At 34.2% G+C, this 17,182-nt stretch overlaps 1 protein-coding gene across 3 annotated transcripts in view; it reads left to right on the plus strand.

Annotated features, from left to right (window-relative positions):
* Positions 1-17,182, plus strand: part of LOC148941834 (uncharacterized) — a 102,040-nt gene that overhangs the window by 38,271 nt on the left and 46,587 nt on the right. For all 3 annotated transcript variants that reach the window (XM_089102872.1, XM_089102874.1, XM_089102873.1), the window contains exons 5-8: positions 3,954-4,111; positions 4,919-5,074; positions 10,189-10,332; positions 13,119-13,348. In XM_089102872.1, coding sequence (XP_088958998.1) covers positions 3,954-4,111; positions 4,919-5,074; positions 10,189-10,332; positions 13,119-13,348 — 688 coding nt within the window. The remainder of the gene's footprint in view (positions 1-3,953; positions 4,112-4,918; positions 5,075-10,188; positions 10,333-13,118; positions 13,349-17,182) is intronic.

A 17,182-nucleotide genomic window follows, 5' to 3' on the forward strand; every position in this document is an offset into this window, starting at 1 on the left:
GTTTTCTTTTTTTGGTTTCTACCTGGTCGTGTGTTTCAGTTTTTCCTGTTTTTGGATTTGAGCTTTTCCTTTTTTGGTTTCTACATGGTCAAGTGTCTTAAGTTCTCCCTATCTTTGGATTTGAATTTTTCCTTTTTTGGTTTCTACCTGGTCGAGTGTGAGTTTTTTCTGTTATTGGATTTGAGTTTTTCGTTTTTGGTTTCTACATGGTCAAGTGTCTGAGTTTTTCCTGTTTTTGGATTTGAGTTTTTCCTTTTTTGGTTTCTACATGGTCAAATGTCTGAGTTTTCCCTGTTTTTGGATTTGAGTTTTTCATTTTTTGGTTTCTACCTAGTCTAGTGTTTGAGTATTTCCCTGTTTTTGAATATGGGTTTTTCTTCTCTTTTTTTTGGTTTCTACCTGGTCGAGAGTTTGAGTTTTTCCTGTTTTTGGATTTGAGCTTATTCTTTTCTGATTTCTACCTGGTCGAGTGTTTGAGTATTTTCCTGTTTTTTGATTTGGGTTTCTCTTTTTTTTTTATTTTTTTTTTTTGTTTATAACAAGTCGAGAGTTTGAGTTTTTCCTGTTTTTGGTTTCTACATGGTCAAGTGTCTTGAGTTTTTCCTGTTTTTAGATTTGAGTTTTTCTTATTTTGGTTTCTACCTGGTCGAGTGTTTGAGTTTTTTTCTGTTTTTGGATATGAGTTTTCCGTTTTTGGTTTCTACATGGTCAAGTGTCTGAGTTTTTCCTGTTTTTGGATTTGAGTTTTTCCTTTTTAGGTTTCTACATGGTCAAGTGTCTGAGTTTTCCCTGTTTTTGGATTTGAGTTTTTCATTTTTTGGTTTCTACCTAGTCTAGTGTTTGAGTATTTTCCTGTTTTTTTATTTGGGTTTTTCTCCTTTTTATGGTTTCTACCTGGTCGAGAGTTTGAGTTTTCTCTGTTTTTGGATTTGAGTTTATCTTTTTTTGGTTTCTACATGGTCAAGTGTCTTGAGTTTTTCCTGTTTTTAGATTTGAGTTTTTCTTATTTTGGTTTCTACCTGGTCGAGTGTTTGAGTTTTTTCTGTTTTTGGATTTGAGTTTTCCGTTTTTGGTTTCTACATGGTCAAGTGTCTTGAGTTTTTCCTGTTTTTGGATTTGAGTTTTTTCTTTTTTGGTTTCTACATAGTCAAGTGTCTGAGTTTTCCCTGTTTTTGGATTTGAGTTTTTCAGTTTTTGGTTTCTACCTAGTCTGGTGTTTGAGTATTTCCCTGTTTTTGAATTTGTTTTTTGTTTTTTTTCTTTTTTTGGTTTCTACCTGGTCGAGAGTTTGAGTTTTTTCTGTTTTTGGATTTGAGCATTTCCTTTTTTGGTTTCTACCTGGTCGAGTGTTTGAGTATTTTCCTGTTTTTTGATTTGGGCTTTTCTCTTTTTTTGGTTTCTACCTGGTCAAGAGTGAGTTTTTCCTGTTTTTGGATTTGAGTTTTTCCTTTTTTGGTTTCTACATGGTCAAGTGTCTGAGTTTTACCTGTTTTTGGATTTGAGTTTTTCCTTTTTAGGTTTCTACATGGTCAAGTGTCTGAGTTTTCCCTGTTTTTGGATTTGAGTTTTTCATTTTTCGGTTTCTACCTAGTCTAGTGTTTGAGTATTTCCCTGTTTTTGAATTTGGGTTTTTCTTCTTTTTTTGGGTTTCTACCTGGTCGAGAGTTTGAATTTTTCCTTTTTTGGTTTCTACATGGTCAAGTGTCTGAGTTTTCCCTGTTTTGGATTTGAGTTGTTTTTTTGTTTTTTTTGTTTTGTTTTTTTGTTTTGTTTTTCTAACTGGTCGAATGTGAGTTTTGCCCCCTGTTTTTCGATTTTAGTTTTTCCGTTTTTGGTTTCTACCTGGTTGAGTGTCTGAGTATTTTCCTATTTTTGATTTGAGTTTTTCTTTTTTTAGTTTCTATATGGTAGATTGCTGGAATTTTTCCTGCTTTTGGTTTTGAGTTTTTCCTTTTTGTTTTCTACCTGGTCGATTGTTTGAGTATTTTCCTGTATTTGGACTTGAGTTTTTCCTTTTTGGTTTCTATGTGGTAGAATGCTGGAGTTTTTCCTGTTTTTGGTTTCGAGTTTTTCCTTTTTTGGTTTCTACCTGGTCGAGTGTTTGAGTTTTTCCTGTTTTGGATTTGAGTTTTTCCTTTTTTGGTTTCTATATGGTAGAGTGTTGGAGTTTTTCCTGTTTTTGGATCTGAGTTCAAAATTTTCTGTTGTGTTCATAAAATATTATCAGAACGATTCAAAGCTTTTTAGTCAAGCCTTTTGGTTGGCTTTCCAAAACCCCACGATGGCTAATTAAATAATTTAATGGTGTTTTTTTTTTTCTTGCCAGTATGTGTTTTTAAATGACTTGATAAAGAAAAAGTTTTTATAAGAAATTAATTGTCTACAAATCTTTTTAACCTCTCCTCAATCAAATAAAAGAGTGGGCGTGCTGATCCCTTGCTATGTCCAGGACCTTTTTGGTCCTGGACATAGCAAGGGAGTGAGGGGTCAAAGGTCACTTTCCTATAAAAACCCATTGTTCCGCTTGAAAAATAGTCAGAAGCGAGTGACTAAAAATATGTGAAATATTTTTTTCCTCTCCTCTCTGGTGTGATTTTTCCTTTTCCTCTTTTCTCTACGGTCGTTCCTCGTCTCTTTAATATCTAGTTTCTTTTTCATCAATACATTTTTCCTCTCCTGTATCAAAGCTTTGCCAGTGTGGTCTCAGGAATTAATTATAGAAGTGCGTGTTTTTTTCGTTTTTTTTTTTCTTTTTTTAATTTTAAATCCCACCTTTTCTTCTCTCGGCGACATAATAATCTTTTTCACTTAATTTCAAACTCTAATGTCACCTACACTAATTTAAAAACATCTTTTATTTTTTAATTTTGGTAGCCAAACATAGTTGATGAAGACACCTTATACTACAAAAAAAAAGACAAAAAAAAATACCATTCCCGGTTTTGCAGGGTGCCCTTCCGACATAGGGCACCCCTTTCACCGTGGAAATACATTAATAATACACACACACTTTTCTTTAAACCTTGTTCTCAATCAACTATACATCATCCTCCATCCAACACTATACATCGTGTTCCATAGAAGCGCGTGTAAAGCTAGTGTTTATAGAAGGTGGCCAGTGGACTCCCACCTCTAGGTGGACTGCTTCTCTCCCCGTGAGGGAAAATCTAGCTATGCCCTTGTTAATAGAATAGATAGAACTACAACATAGGCAGTATCCTAGGGTTTTGCAAGCTTTTTTATTGGCAAAGAGCCAGTCTAGCTTTTTTTGCTGTTTTGACTGCGACTCGAAATAAAACATTAAATCGCGAAGAAAGGAAGAAAACGAGACAATTAACAGCCAGTGAAAAAAAATTGAAAAATTATGCAAATATTTCGGTCAAGACCTCCGCTTGACCGTCCTCAGTGCAGAATAAAGCTGATAAAAATATAAAAAACCAAACCTTAAAATAAAACGCAAAACTAAAATTGGACAACCCTTTCTCAGTAACGGTGAAAGGGTAGCAGGACTCGAAATTAATTGCCTTTTGAATTGCCTTTTGACGTTAAGGAGAAGTACACTCGTTCCTTGTAAAGGTGAAACATACATTGAGTCTTCTATTAGTCTTCTATAATTCAGTGATTTACGTTTAAGATTTATTTTTATAAGCGGGCTATATTATTCCTTAATTTCTGGAAAGATAACAAACGCCGCCTTTTAAAACCCGATTGGTCACTTTGTGAAATTTTAGCCAGTAAGGAGAACGAAAAATCAAATTCCACCCAGTGTCTTCTCCTTTAAGCCAGTAAGGAAAACAGAAAAATTGAGTCGCAGGATTTTTACAAGTTAGCTCTCTGTTTCTCTGTGGTTTCCCAGTGGTCCCTGTATCGTTTACTTTTTCAAATATTGCTTCTTTTCTTTTTTTCTTTTTTTGTAAATAGCAAGGTGTAGTGTTCATTTGTTTTATTTTTAGCGTCGGCCTGTTGATCGACTGAGGACAGAGGAAGACTTCATGGGCCTGGGCCTTCTAAGTCCTCAACGAAAGACATGGGGTGAAGGCTGCCATGTTAATAAAAATTCGGAAAAAGGACCTGGTGTATCTTCTGGAAGAAGCCACGATGATGCCGAAAGGTAGGCTTCATTTAGAACCAAAACATATATAGGCCTGTTCATGTATGTTATCATTGGTGCACACAGGTCCAGCCAGGGGGGATTCGATCCTTATTCCCTTGGGGAGGGGGGAATTCAAATTCGGGAATATTTACTCATTCTCATAATTGTTTAAAAATTAATTTGTAATAGTATATTATTACAAATAATTACTAATTCCAAACGATCTGGTTCGTCTTCAAAACCATTTGGTGTGACATACTAAGCTGAGCCTCCCCCCTCCTTCGTACCGCACTGGTGTTGAGTAAGCTATGTTGTGTTTCATCTTATTGATTAAAGTTGGAATGCTGATAAATACAGGAAAATTTCCCACTTTGCTTCAAAGTAAACAGTACGATTATTTTTGTTGGATATTGTAGCGTGAAAAGTCCGACTTATCGTATTTCAAATAGTAGACTGTACAAAAAATGTGGTTCTATCCCCGCTTCCTAGAACTATAATGAGAGAAAGGTTGGGATTACTAGGACACATTTTGCGGATTAAGGATGACAGATGTCAAAGATCGTCCTTTTGGGTCGTCCATCAAGGGCTAAAAGAAAAGGAGGTCGTCCATCAATGTGGTGGGAAGAGGTCGCAAAAACATAATAAGACAAACGGAACTTGTTGGGAGGCTGGAAATAGGGAAGTTTTGGATGGATTATGATGGAAAAGGAGCGTACGTGCCTGTTTTTGCCTCGGGCGGCTTGGTACTGTATTGAGTTGTTAGCAGTAGTAGTAGTAATATTCAACTTGTATAAATTTACATATTTTTTTCCCTTTTACTTATAGGGATGTTGCCCTCACTCAACGTCGACTTGGTCCGCCACGAGGTCTTCGAACCGAAACTGCTGAGCGTTTTTATCAAAGCCGAGACAGGGAGTCACTTCCTAGAGATAAGTTTGGAAGAAATGAACACTGCGATCGAGATAGGCCTGATAGGGAACTGTAAGTATCAATTCGATTAATTTCTTTTATGATTCACCCGTGGGCCTAAGGCCAATTTCAGACAAAAATCCTTCCCCCTATCTCTCCCTCCTTATGTTTGCAGATATTTGTGTGCCTAAATTTTAAGGTAAAATTTAGTTCAGCCTATGGAGCAAAAAAAGAGATACCGTAGGCGGAAAATCAGGACCATTATTATTATTATCATTATTTATTTATTTATTACCCGTCAAAAAAAGGTACAAAAGATGGAGAACCAGTAAAAAAAAAAGAAAAAACACACATACAAAAAAAAAAAAAAAAAAAAACCATCAAACAAATTACAAAGACGAGAAACAAAAACTCAGTTATACACTGCCATGGGCGCCCATATGGGGGGGGGGGGGGGCAGGGGGATCCCGCCCCCCCCCTGGCTGAATGATGTTGCCTTATTTTTATATTTTTGTTCTGAGATTTCTATTATATAGCATTAAAAGTGCCAATTAGATGAGGTTTGCCCACCCCCTGGAATTCAGCTTATGGGCGCCCATGTACACTGCACTGCAGGTATGTAAGAAATTTTACGTTTTAAAATCTCAAATATATATATATATATATATATATATATATATATATATATATATATATATATATATATATATATACAGTAAATAATCATATCAACTAGTCTAAGTATGACATGAGACGGGGAAACAAAATTAAATGGACAGCGATTCACTGCCTTAGCAAACGGTACCAAGGTTGGGAAGAAACTTTCTCACTGTACCGTTGAATTCGTTCAATTATAGCTGCCGTCGGGTCCGCAATTTTTAAATTGTTAACAAGGTGTGAATTTCTTGTCCACGGCGGGAGCCGCAACAAGAACTTCGTATACTTAAAAAACGCGGATCTAAAAATTTTAAAGTTTTATAGAAAGTGGAGTCTTTAACTGCTTGGTAATAGACTTCGTGGCCCTCAGGGTATAATTTGCTGTAACGTATTGGCGGATGAGCAGTAATAATAATTTTTAAGACTGGTGAGTTGCATTAGTAAATAGTAATCCGTATTAGTAGTTTTTGGTCGGGCCCTAGACCGTATCCAGAGGTTGTTAGGGGGTTTGAATCCCCCACCCCCCGAAATGTTTTCTGACTTTTAAAAATGTAACAAAATGAATATAAATATATTGTTGATGCTTTCTTAAATTTTTTTTTACCCCCCCCCCCCCCAAAAAAAAAATCCTGGATACGGCCCTAGTCAGGCCATATAAATTGTTTTCTTTTATAAAAAGTGTCGCCTTAAATTTCTTGGCCACTCACTTTCTCGGCCAATGGTAAAATTTACCGGGATGTAGCGGTCTGCTAGCCGATACTTAAGTGGGAGGGCAAGCAAGGTGGCCAGAAGAAGAAAAGACTGAAGTAAGACCTGGGATCAAGGGCTTTGGAAGACCTGGTTGAGAAGTAAAGTAAGCTAGTGCAATTCTAGCATACATACTATCAACCTATATTTGTGTCAAAACGACCTTGTTTTTCGGCTTCTGTTTTAACCTGACAATTATGCAGGATTGAATATGAGGTGGGTGAATTCCCCTCCTATGCGGAATAAATTTAGCTGATTATGGAGTTTAATATTACTCTTTACCTTCATAATCAATTTCTAACGATGTGAGATAGACCTTAAGAGTGAATAAAATAATTTCATCTGAAAGTAAGGAGCAACATTACAACTTAAAACGAATTCATAATTATTAATTTATCAGTCTGGTAAAAACAGGTGAATATATGAAACTTCGGGGAAGCTCTGGAGAAAATAGTAAAAATGCAGAATTCTAAGTTATTATGTTCCCCCCCCCTCCTGATTCAGACTACAGAATTGTGAATAGACTAGGACTGAGGTAAAACTTATGTTTGAAATTTAAGGGAATATAGGTTATTGGGATATGTAGTTCCTCTTTTATTTGTTGTTGTGTTCTTTTAAATGAGGGGGGTTTTTCAGCATCTTTTGCTATTCCGGAATCCCAGATATAGAATTATATACAACCCAAGAATAGAGTTTTAAAATGTTTGGCTTTTTCAGTGATATTGTAACGCAAAAAAAAAAATTATTGAACGAAAACTTTATTATTAAAAAATAAATCTAATGATTCGACTTTTACCTCAGCTGAACAAACAGTGCTAGTCTTCTCTTAGTAGATGCTTTTCCATAGATTTATTTTCAACAATTGAAGCAGTGGTATCTTGATGGTTGCAATTACAGTAGTTTAGATTAAGTTTGGTTAATCAAGGCTTGCGAAAATGTACAAATTTGGCTTCAAATATTTATAGATGATCGAAATAACAAGAACGACGAGATATGTAAACCTTATTTCAAATGGCACGCTCATTAAAACTTACCATTGAAAACGAAATATTTTAGTCTGGGTTTCTCTGGATGGGAGGAAGTCATAAGGACAGATTTAAGGGAAACGGGAACTTCCTCGGAGGGTTTAAAGAGATTGAATATATTGGGATTGAAGGGGAGCATGTGTAGATGTGTTGGTCTCAGGTGGCTTGGTGCTGCAGTAAGTTGTTAGTAGTAGTAGTGGTAAATTTAAAATAATTTGAATTTATAGCAAAATATATTTGTATTATTATTTTATTTATTTGTTTTTTTATTATGTATTCTTCTAATTTTTATTTATAAATGTGGGTTTTCTTAAAGTAGACTGTACATGCTCACACACCCAATGCTCGTTTTTTCTGTGATTCTTAAGTGTCCAAAAAGCATATTTTGAGACTCAACTGTTAAAATTGTCCTGCGCTCTTAAGTTTTTCCAAAATATTTGTATGAGGGAGGGAACCTTAAATTATTTCCTAGAGAATCTCCTTGTCTCACTTCCATGCACAGGTTTACATTTACAGTTTTTCCATCTTACTTTTTTTTACTTTTTTTCGACAGAAACATAGAATAAATAGCTATTTTAAAGGATTAATTGAAAAAAACTTTCCGACAAATAAGTTTTTCCAAAAAAAAAGTAAAGTCCATTTTAAACTTAAGCTCAGAAGATACAAATAACTTTTAAAATTCAAAATCAAAACGACCAGAAATTACTATTAAAGAATAAATGAAACCCAAAACGAACAGAAATTAAATAAATAATCTTAGCAAAAACATATAACAAGTAATAATATAAATGAATAAATAAATCTTAATGCGAGTAATGCTTAGATTATCAATCTAATTAATATGAAAATCAAGCTTAAAACGAAAAAAAAATATTTTCCTATTGAAGTATAAATGAAACCTAAAACGAACAGAAATTAAATAAACAATCAAGGCAAACAAACATACAAAAGATATTAATGTAAATTAATAAATAAATTTTAAACGGAGTGAAACTTAAATTGAATATGCAAATCAAGCTTGAAACAAACAAAATTTACTACAAACAAGAGTATGGATATGACCTCCTTCTCTCACTGTGAAAGTCTAAAACCTACTGCGTCATTGGTGCTTTACTGAAAACCAATTTTATGACAAATATTTTCTTTTGTACTTAATATTGAAAATAAACATTAAAATTATAGTAACATTTTGAACTGATGAGCTTTCGGCAATTAATATCATTATACGTCAAATATTCAGTCTAATTTATGAGCTCTTTTTAAAGTTGTTCAAGACGAATATAGTTTCACTACAAACAAGTGTTTGGATGCTGCCTCCTTTCCTAACTGTAAATAAAAACCAAAAGTCTACTTCGTCATTGGCGCTTAACTGAAAACGAATTATATTATAAATATTTTCTTTTCCAGTTCTTGCAGCATTGAAAATAAAAATAAAATACAGTCAAATAAATTCTTGAACTGATGGACCTTTCAATATTTAATACCTTTATTCATCAAATATTAAATTTGATGTTGTTTATACTTTCCAAGACTCTTCAAGACCTATATAGTTTTCCTCTCTGAAGTTTATATGAGCATTCCTTCCATAAGAACCATATATGCTCCCAGGGCATAACTTATAACCCTTGCCCCTGAAGACTGTGGGGGGAGTGTCCTGCTGAAGCATATAATTTCCAGAGCTTTCAACTACGTTGAACAAAATGGCTATCTCTAAATTTTGATTGGATGTGTTTGGGAAAAAGGTGGGCGTGAGAGGGGAGCTGGTTTTCCTCCAATCACTTTCTACTATTAGAAAGGGCACCAGCCCTTTGTATTTCCATTCGAATGAGTCCTTTTTGAAGTTTCTATGACAAAGCTTTCTATAAAAACATTATATGCCTCCGGGGTATAACTTACAACTCTTGCCCTGAGGGCTGTGGGGGAGTGTCCTCCTCAAAAATGTAATTTTTATCTGGAAATCAACTACGCTGAACAAAACGGGTATCTCAAAATTTTGATTGGATGTGTTCAGAGAACTGGTGGGCGTGGAATGGCCGTTAGTTGCCTTCCAATCACTTTTGACCCTTAAAAAGGGCACTAAAACTCTCGATTTCCAATCGAATAAGCCCCCTTTGAAGTTTTTAGGACGACCCCTTCCATATGAAGTGCCTCTGGGAAAAATAAAAATAATAAAACATTGGAGTCGTATGGCCTTTACTATAGGCAACACTATAGCGTTGCTTCTGATAAATCAACAATATTTATGCGGGCAGAGAATGGATTGCACTACTGTTTACATAAATATAAATCAAAAACGTTCTCTGTTATGACGACAGTCAATAGTTACATGAAACGAAACAGGCTTAAATTATTTTAATTTTGCTTTGAAAAAGTATCAGTGTACCCAAGTCTAATTAAATATTACAAGGATAAAGTTTCGTTATTAATTTAAAATTTTCCTTGGAATTTGAATGAAGAAAAGTTATTAGGTGCTGGGGTAGAATCATATCGGTTTAATATCCCCTAGAGAGTCCAACCCTTTGAGGGCGTCAAAGAACTTTCCCTGAATTGGGGGAAGTGGAAAATCAGAAAAAATATGTTTTTTGCCACTATATTTGTGATTTTCAAGGCACATATGTTCTTTGGAAAACCTTGATTGGATGAGGGAGGTACGTTCATAGGTATGCTTTCTTGTATATTTACTTTATTTCGATTATTATTATTAATTCATTATTATCATTAATCATTACTGTGATTAATTTTAATTATTATTATTAGGTATTCTAGTAAAGAGAGACGAGAGCGGCTAAATAGTGATAGAGAAGGCCAACGTAGTAGACGACCAATGGAGGAACAACGGGACTTCAGAAATGGTGTTCGAGACCCGAGGGATAGATATGCAAGGGACGGATTGGACACGAGGTATTTTGACTTATCAATTGTCGAAAAGAATTTGTAAGACAGCATTTTTTTTTTCCATGATTAAATATAGAATTTTTTGAGAAAATTAAAATAAAAACGGACTGTTTATATTTCCCCACAGTGGAAATAATATAAAGCGAACAAATAAAATGTTTTAGAACCATCGTCAGGAAGAAAACGACGAAATCATAATATATCTTTCAAATGGAATACTCTAAATAGTATGGGTAACTTATAAGAGGCGAAACTGGCGCTAGTGTCGGCAAAACAACCAGTAACGCCATCTAGCGTTTGGTGACACTTGGCATTTTTTCAAGTTTGTAATGGTTTTTCTGTCATGGCTGAGATCAGACACTTATTACTGCACTAAGTTTACCAAGTATGCTAATTAAATTAGTTATTCTTCTTATTTCACTGAAGAAAAAAACGCCAAGCGCCAAACGCTAGATTGCGTTGAAGTTTTTTTTGGTGGTAGTAGTGCCAGTCATGTCTCGTCAGTTGCTCATACTCTTTGATACTTTCATTAAAAGGTTATAAGACAAGCAAGAATTCTTTTGTCTATTTTTTTAATAACTATTTAATTATTGTTTAATAAATATTATTGAAAATATCCCAGGCAAAATTTATTTCATCTTGCTTGAAAAAGTAGTGTCTTTGGAAACTTTGGAGTCATCCTTATCGCTAGTTTTACCAGCAAAAGTTTCTCGTGTTCAATGCTTTTCAAGGGAATATATCAAGAAAATCTATTCAATTCAAACAATTTATTAACCTTCAATTTTGGAGATAAAAAAATAAATCAACGAACTGGCCATATAAAATATAAAACAACAAACAAATAAAAATATTGTCCAATATATACAAATCTAAGTTATACTAATAATAGTTATTTATATTTCTTTGGTAACATCATAAGTTTTAACACAAACACCCAAAAAAAGTATCAGTCAACTTTTTTTCTTCTCTTTTTTTTTCTTTACAATATGTGTTCACTCTTGTACTCTGAAACTTCTAAGAGGATTTTTTATTTAACTTCCCATTTTCAATAAAATTAAAAACAATATATAATAAGAAATGTAATAAAATAAAAATAAATGGTTGTTGAAAATTGTTTTTGAAAAAGACCAGCATAATCCAGGCATATATGCAAAATTTTTGGAGAGAGTGGGGGGTGATATTAAAAAAATTATCTGATGATTTGAAGAAGTGCCGAGCAATTTGAGGCAATTTAGGATTTTAGGGGGGGGCAGACCCCGAGCTCCCCTACCTATGATATGTCCCTTGCATGATCATTAAAGAAATGCTTTCAGTTATATTAAAAGTAAATAAGTAGTATTTGTTTTATGACTTTGATCAGTTATATAATTCACCATGGCCAAATCTACAGTTGAAAGTCAAAACACACGATAGACCTACTAGCCAAATGACAGAATTTTTAATCAGAACTGACATAAGCGGAAAACTTTCAGTACCCTTTCAAACGTTGAAGAATTCAAGAGACCTTTTAGTAAAGTACAACTTCAACTTCAAGAATGTGTTGATATAACTTATACAAAATTTTTGAAACAGCTTTTTTTAAAGCTTTTTTTATTGCCTTTTTTCTTTTGTTTTCAGTTTTTTCTTAATCCAAATTTGTAACTTTCGGTAGGGGGGAGGGGCTAGTATTTAAAATTCTGGATTTGGCCTCCAATACCCGTTGAAGGAGGGGGGAGGTACGTCCACCTGAACGTAATGGTATCAGTTCGCCCCTGCCCCCATGACAAATTAACGTTGGAAAGATCTATTTCTGGCCAATGCATTCATTGTTGCTGGGATATATACTTATCATACTTTATAGTAGAAATTCTGTACTTATATTGATTTTTAAATAGTAATTTATTTCATAATTTGTTTTATTTTAAGTTAGGCTTTTTTCTTATAAGTTTAATGTTTTCGTTTTATTTTGAAATAGTTTGTTTTAATTAGATTTATTTCATTTTGGAATAATATTTGGTTAATCTGTTGAATTAATATACTAATGAGCTAAATAACTCAATTCTAGAAGGCTCAATAATCGTTTGGGGTAGTTAGGATTGTTACGTCAAGTCGTAAATGGCGGAATTGCAGTATTTGTTTTATTTTCAAAATATATAATAGTTTAAGTACCAAAATAGTGAGAATGATTTCTGATTGTTTGGAGTTTTATATAGCTTAAATTGTGGAAATCTTAATAGTGGAAACTTATATATAACAATTATATATATATATATATATATATATATATATATATATATATATATATATATATATATATATATATATATATATATCTTAAAATAAATAGGAATAATCAAAAATTCAATCTAATGAAAAAAACAGTCATATGCAGTTGTGCAAGTTATTAGTAATGGCTTGTGCCAAATTAAAAAATAAAAGTTAGTAAAAAACCAGCAAAAAAAGATAAAAAAAAAAAACATACAGTTAAACCTTGACAGCACCCTATCAGCTTGAAAGGGTGTAGCTTTCCATTGAATGTTTAGTTATCTTTGGGAGCCTACAAATTGTTAATTTTTAATTTTTATGAACGGAAAGCATTGCAAGTATAACCAATTAGTTTGCTTATTCCGTTGTTTAACTTGGCAACACTGACAAAAGTATGATACTGCCCTAATAATTTCATAATTTTGAAACGACCAGAATCTTTGAAAATTGTGGTCTTCGGGTATGAATAGACCACTAATGGGTCTAGGGAGCAAAAATAGTTTTTTGTGTCCTTGGTACTTTTAGTAGGCTAAATTTCTCATTTATAGAAAGCCTAATGATCGTTTGGGAGAGCGAGGATCTCGTGGTCAGTGGTCAAATCGGTCTGGCTATCAACATGAAGAAGAAGAGCCTGAGTGGATGTCTGCCGGACCAACTTCCAAATATGACACGATTGAGCTGAAAGGTTTTGAGGAAGAAGAAAAAAAGAAGAAAGATAAAAAGATTCCCGGGAAAAATGGTCAGAAAAATACGGAAAAGCCAAAGGAAATAAAGCAAGGTGATTTTTCACAAAAACGTGTTGTTGTTTTTTTTTTTTTTATGTAGACTCTAATCCATAAAAAAAACGGTATCTAATAGGTCACGTGTAAAAAAGGTATCTAATAGGTCACGTGTAAAAAAAAAGGTATCTGATAGGTCACGTGTAAAAAAAAGAAAGGTATCAAATAGATCACGTGTAAAAAAAAGGTATCTAAATAGGTCACGACTGTGTAAAAATTTATTTCCCCCTCCCTGCGCCCATAATATATTTTTCATGAATCGCCCACTGACTGAAATTGGAGACCCTGAAATTAGGGAAGTATATGATCTTTTAGGTTTGCTATGGGTTTAAATTGGCTGTGGGTGACCTTATCTAAAGGAACCCTGCTAATAAAATAAAACTAGCACTATTAGATTCCTTATTTTTATGGTATGTTCTTTCCAAATATTCAGGACACTTTCTGACAATTCCCCCTCCTCTCTTATGGTCCTAGCTATAGTCCAGGAGCATTTTTACCCAGGGTACCCAGGTTGTGTTCTTACTTTGACACCCTAGAGTAAGATCTTTTCACCAAGTGAGGCCCTGTTCCTTGGTACTTATTCTCTTTAACTGGCGCTTATTTTATACTTTTAAAATATGTATATTTCTTAGAAAGCGATTACCAAGATTTGAAAACAACAAAAAACAGAAAGACGGGGAAAATCTAACAGTTTTTTTTTTTTTTTTTTTTTTTTTTTTTTTTTTTTTTTTTTTTTTTTTTGGTCATGAAGGAAGAATCTTTAAATGAAAAGGACTTGATTGAAACTATAAGAAACGTCGTCGCAGTCATGCCCAGCTAGGCTGAATTCGGGTTTCGGAGTATAAGAATAAGCTGGACAGTAACATCAAAAAATTTTAAAACAACCGTAACTGGCAAAAGGATGCACTTTCGATTTATATATGGGCCATAACAAGTAAAACAACTTAAAATAATAAAGCTGGAGGAGAAAAGGCGAACTTAAAAAAAAAGGAGTAAATTAGTTGGATGTTTTATTAATTTTAATTTTATTTTATTTAATTTTTACAAATTTTTTCCGTAGTGTAAGGGATAAAAGTTTTTTCGTATCGAAGTCGATCAACGAACTGGGGACAAGATAAAAACGGGCTGAGAAACAGCCCGGGATGGAGGGTGTCTGGGTGAGGAGTGTCTTGGAGAGGATATTTTCCGTGCGATGGTTTGGTTCTGCAATATTTGAAAAACGGAGGCACAACTGTTCTGCTCTCAAGTGTTTCTCATGTAGATTGTTTTTAGAAGAAAAGATTATTTTTAGAAGATTTTTAATATGTATTTATATGTTTTATATGTATTTATATTTATATGTTTAATATGTTTTAATATGTATGTATTTTAGAGTATTTTTAATATATGTTCATTCCAACCCTTCTTATCTACACTGCTTGGCTGATCCTCGCTTGAGAACAGCTTAGAAAACGGTTTTTGACAATTATCTCAGAAATGTGTAAATACCAGATGCGACCTCTATGTATGACGACAACTCTGTACTTAAATGTGCATATCTACGTAATTTTTTCTGGACCCATGTCTACATAATTAACATAAATATCCGTCAAGCGATTAAATATCCGTTAAGCGGTTGATGGAGACAAGGTCAAAGAATATGGGTAACTTATAAGGACGGGAACTGGCGCTAGTGTCTAAAAAAAACATAAAAGCCATCTAGCATTGGTGACACTTTGCATTTTTCTCAGTGTAATAATAAGAAAAATTAATTTAAATAGTGTATTGGCAAAATTAGGGTAGTAATAAAAGATCTAAAGCCGAACTGGCCAGCCATGACAAAAAACATAAAGAAATGAATATAAAGACGACAAACGAGTCTATGGCTAGTAAATGAAAACGAAGAAAAAACTAAAATATCAAACGAATATTTCGACCGTATCTAACAAGGCTTCTTCAGCGTAGAGAAAAAAAAACTATAATTAAAGAATATAACTAAAAAACATATATATAAAACTGAAATAGACTAGCCTAAAATATATATTATACAATCACTTAACATTTACAATTTGTAGCTACGTTCATCAAACCACAAAAGTAACTAACAAAAATTATCACAAAAGTTATTTTTGTGGTTTGATAAAGGTAGCTACAAATTGTAAATGTTGCGTAATTGTATATTATATATTTTAGGTTAGTCTATTTTAGTTTTATATATATGTTTCTGTTATAGTTTTTTGTTTTTCTACGCTCTAAACGCCTTGTTAGATACGGGCGAAATATTCGTTTAATTTTTGTTATTTTTTCTTCGTTTTTATTTACTTGCCATACACCTGTTTGTCGTCTGTATACACCTGTTTCTTTGTGTTTTTAGGGTAGTAATAAATGTCTAATCTCAGTTCCTCAGAGAAAAATGATCACAGAGCTTGAAAATATATTAAGTGTCGGAAAGCGCTAGATGGCGTTGGTAGTTTATTTTGTCGACACTAGAGTCAGTTTCCACTCTTATAAGTTATCCTTACTCTTTGAACAAGGTCTTGCTTAGTAGTTGCAAATTTTGTACCAAAGAAATAATTAGAACCTATGCATAAAAACATTCCATTAAAAAAGATTACAGTACCAATAACAGGGCCTTATGGACAAGGACTTGTGGCCTTAGTCCATAAGTAGCCTAAAGTAACCAGTCCTTAAATAGGCTAGGGTCCATAGGTATATAGGTTAATGTGTCATATGCATCTTAGAGAATTGGGAAAGGTCTTTTATTTCACAATTTCACAATTGGGAAAGGTCTTTTAGAACACACATGCATAGTGGGTCGTATTCAAAATCAACTTTTTTTTTACATAATTGGAAAGTGGAAAAACTTGACTAGCAGGAAATACTGAAAGATGGCACTGATGCTGGTAACAATATTCCTCAGATGCGTCAAATAGTATACTGCTACTACTAACTCTGCTGGACCAAGCCGCCTGAGGCCAGCACAGCTACTCGTGCTCCTCCTCCCAATCCATTGCAAGCCTTCCTCTACACCCTCCCAAGAAGTTCCCGTATCCCTTAAATCATTCCTTACGACCTCCTCCCGCCCGAGTTCGGGACGACCTGCTTTTCGTTTGTTCCTAGACGGTTGTCGGACAAGGACAACCCTAATAGTATATGCCCTAGTATAAGTAGTACTAAATAGTGTAACCCACCACGGGTCTTATCTACCGCTAAATCTTTAAAGCTTCTAACGCCGGTGTTGCCAAATTGAACTTAAGGTTTGCTGATAAAATCTTTGCCAAAACAAATAACATAAATATGGTAGAACTCCGCCCACGTTGCAAGAAAAATGTAACAAGAGCTCAAGGAGGAATTCAGTGCCGAGACTCCCTAACCTCGCTCCACTTTGGTTGCGCAGGCCTTGCGTATAATAAGGAACTTGCTGACAAACTCTGAGGACAATGGCAATGCTATGGTTGCAAATCTTCTAGCAATGACCAATATAAAGAAACTTCTCCACCAAAAGCATAAAATACTAGAGGGACTCCGAGAGAAGAATCCACCAAAAGCCAAGGCCAGCCTACGAAGCCCAAAGAGATTCCTTTGAGCACTAGTTTCCCAGGTAACAACACAGAATGCAGCTGCTGTCACAAAGATGTCGACATTGCCACCTCTTTCCTCTGCTTTTTCTGCAACGAGTGGGAGCATGCCTCTTGGCGAGGTGAATTCGAACTTCGTGAATTCAAAAACAAAAGAACAGCCGGTTATTCCCGATCTTAGCCTCAGCAACCTCAGCAACAATCTCCCGATCTAACCTCAGCAACAAATTTAACAATCAGTGACCCAATAGCTAAAGCCAACCTAAATCAGCAGTT

Source organism: Artemia sp. Qi Xiang Cuo, chromosome 17 (genome assembly GCF_049724085.1).
Source record: "Artemia sp. Qi Xiang Cuo chromosome 17, ASM4972408v1, whole genome shotgun sequence".
In the NCBI taxonomy this organism is placed as follows: Eukaryota; Metazoa; Arthropoda; class Branchiopoda; order Anostraca; family Artemiidae; genus Artemia; species Artemia sp. Qi Xiang Cuo.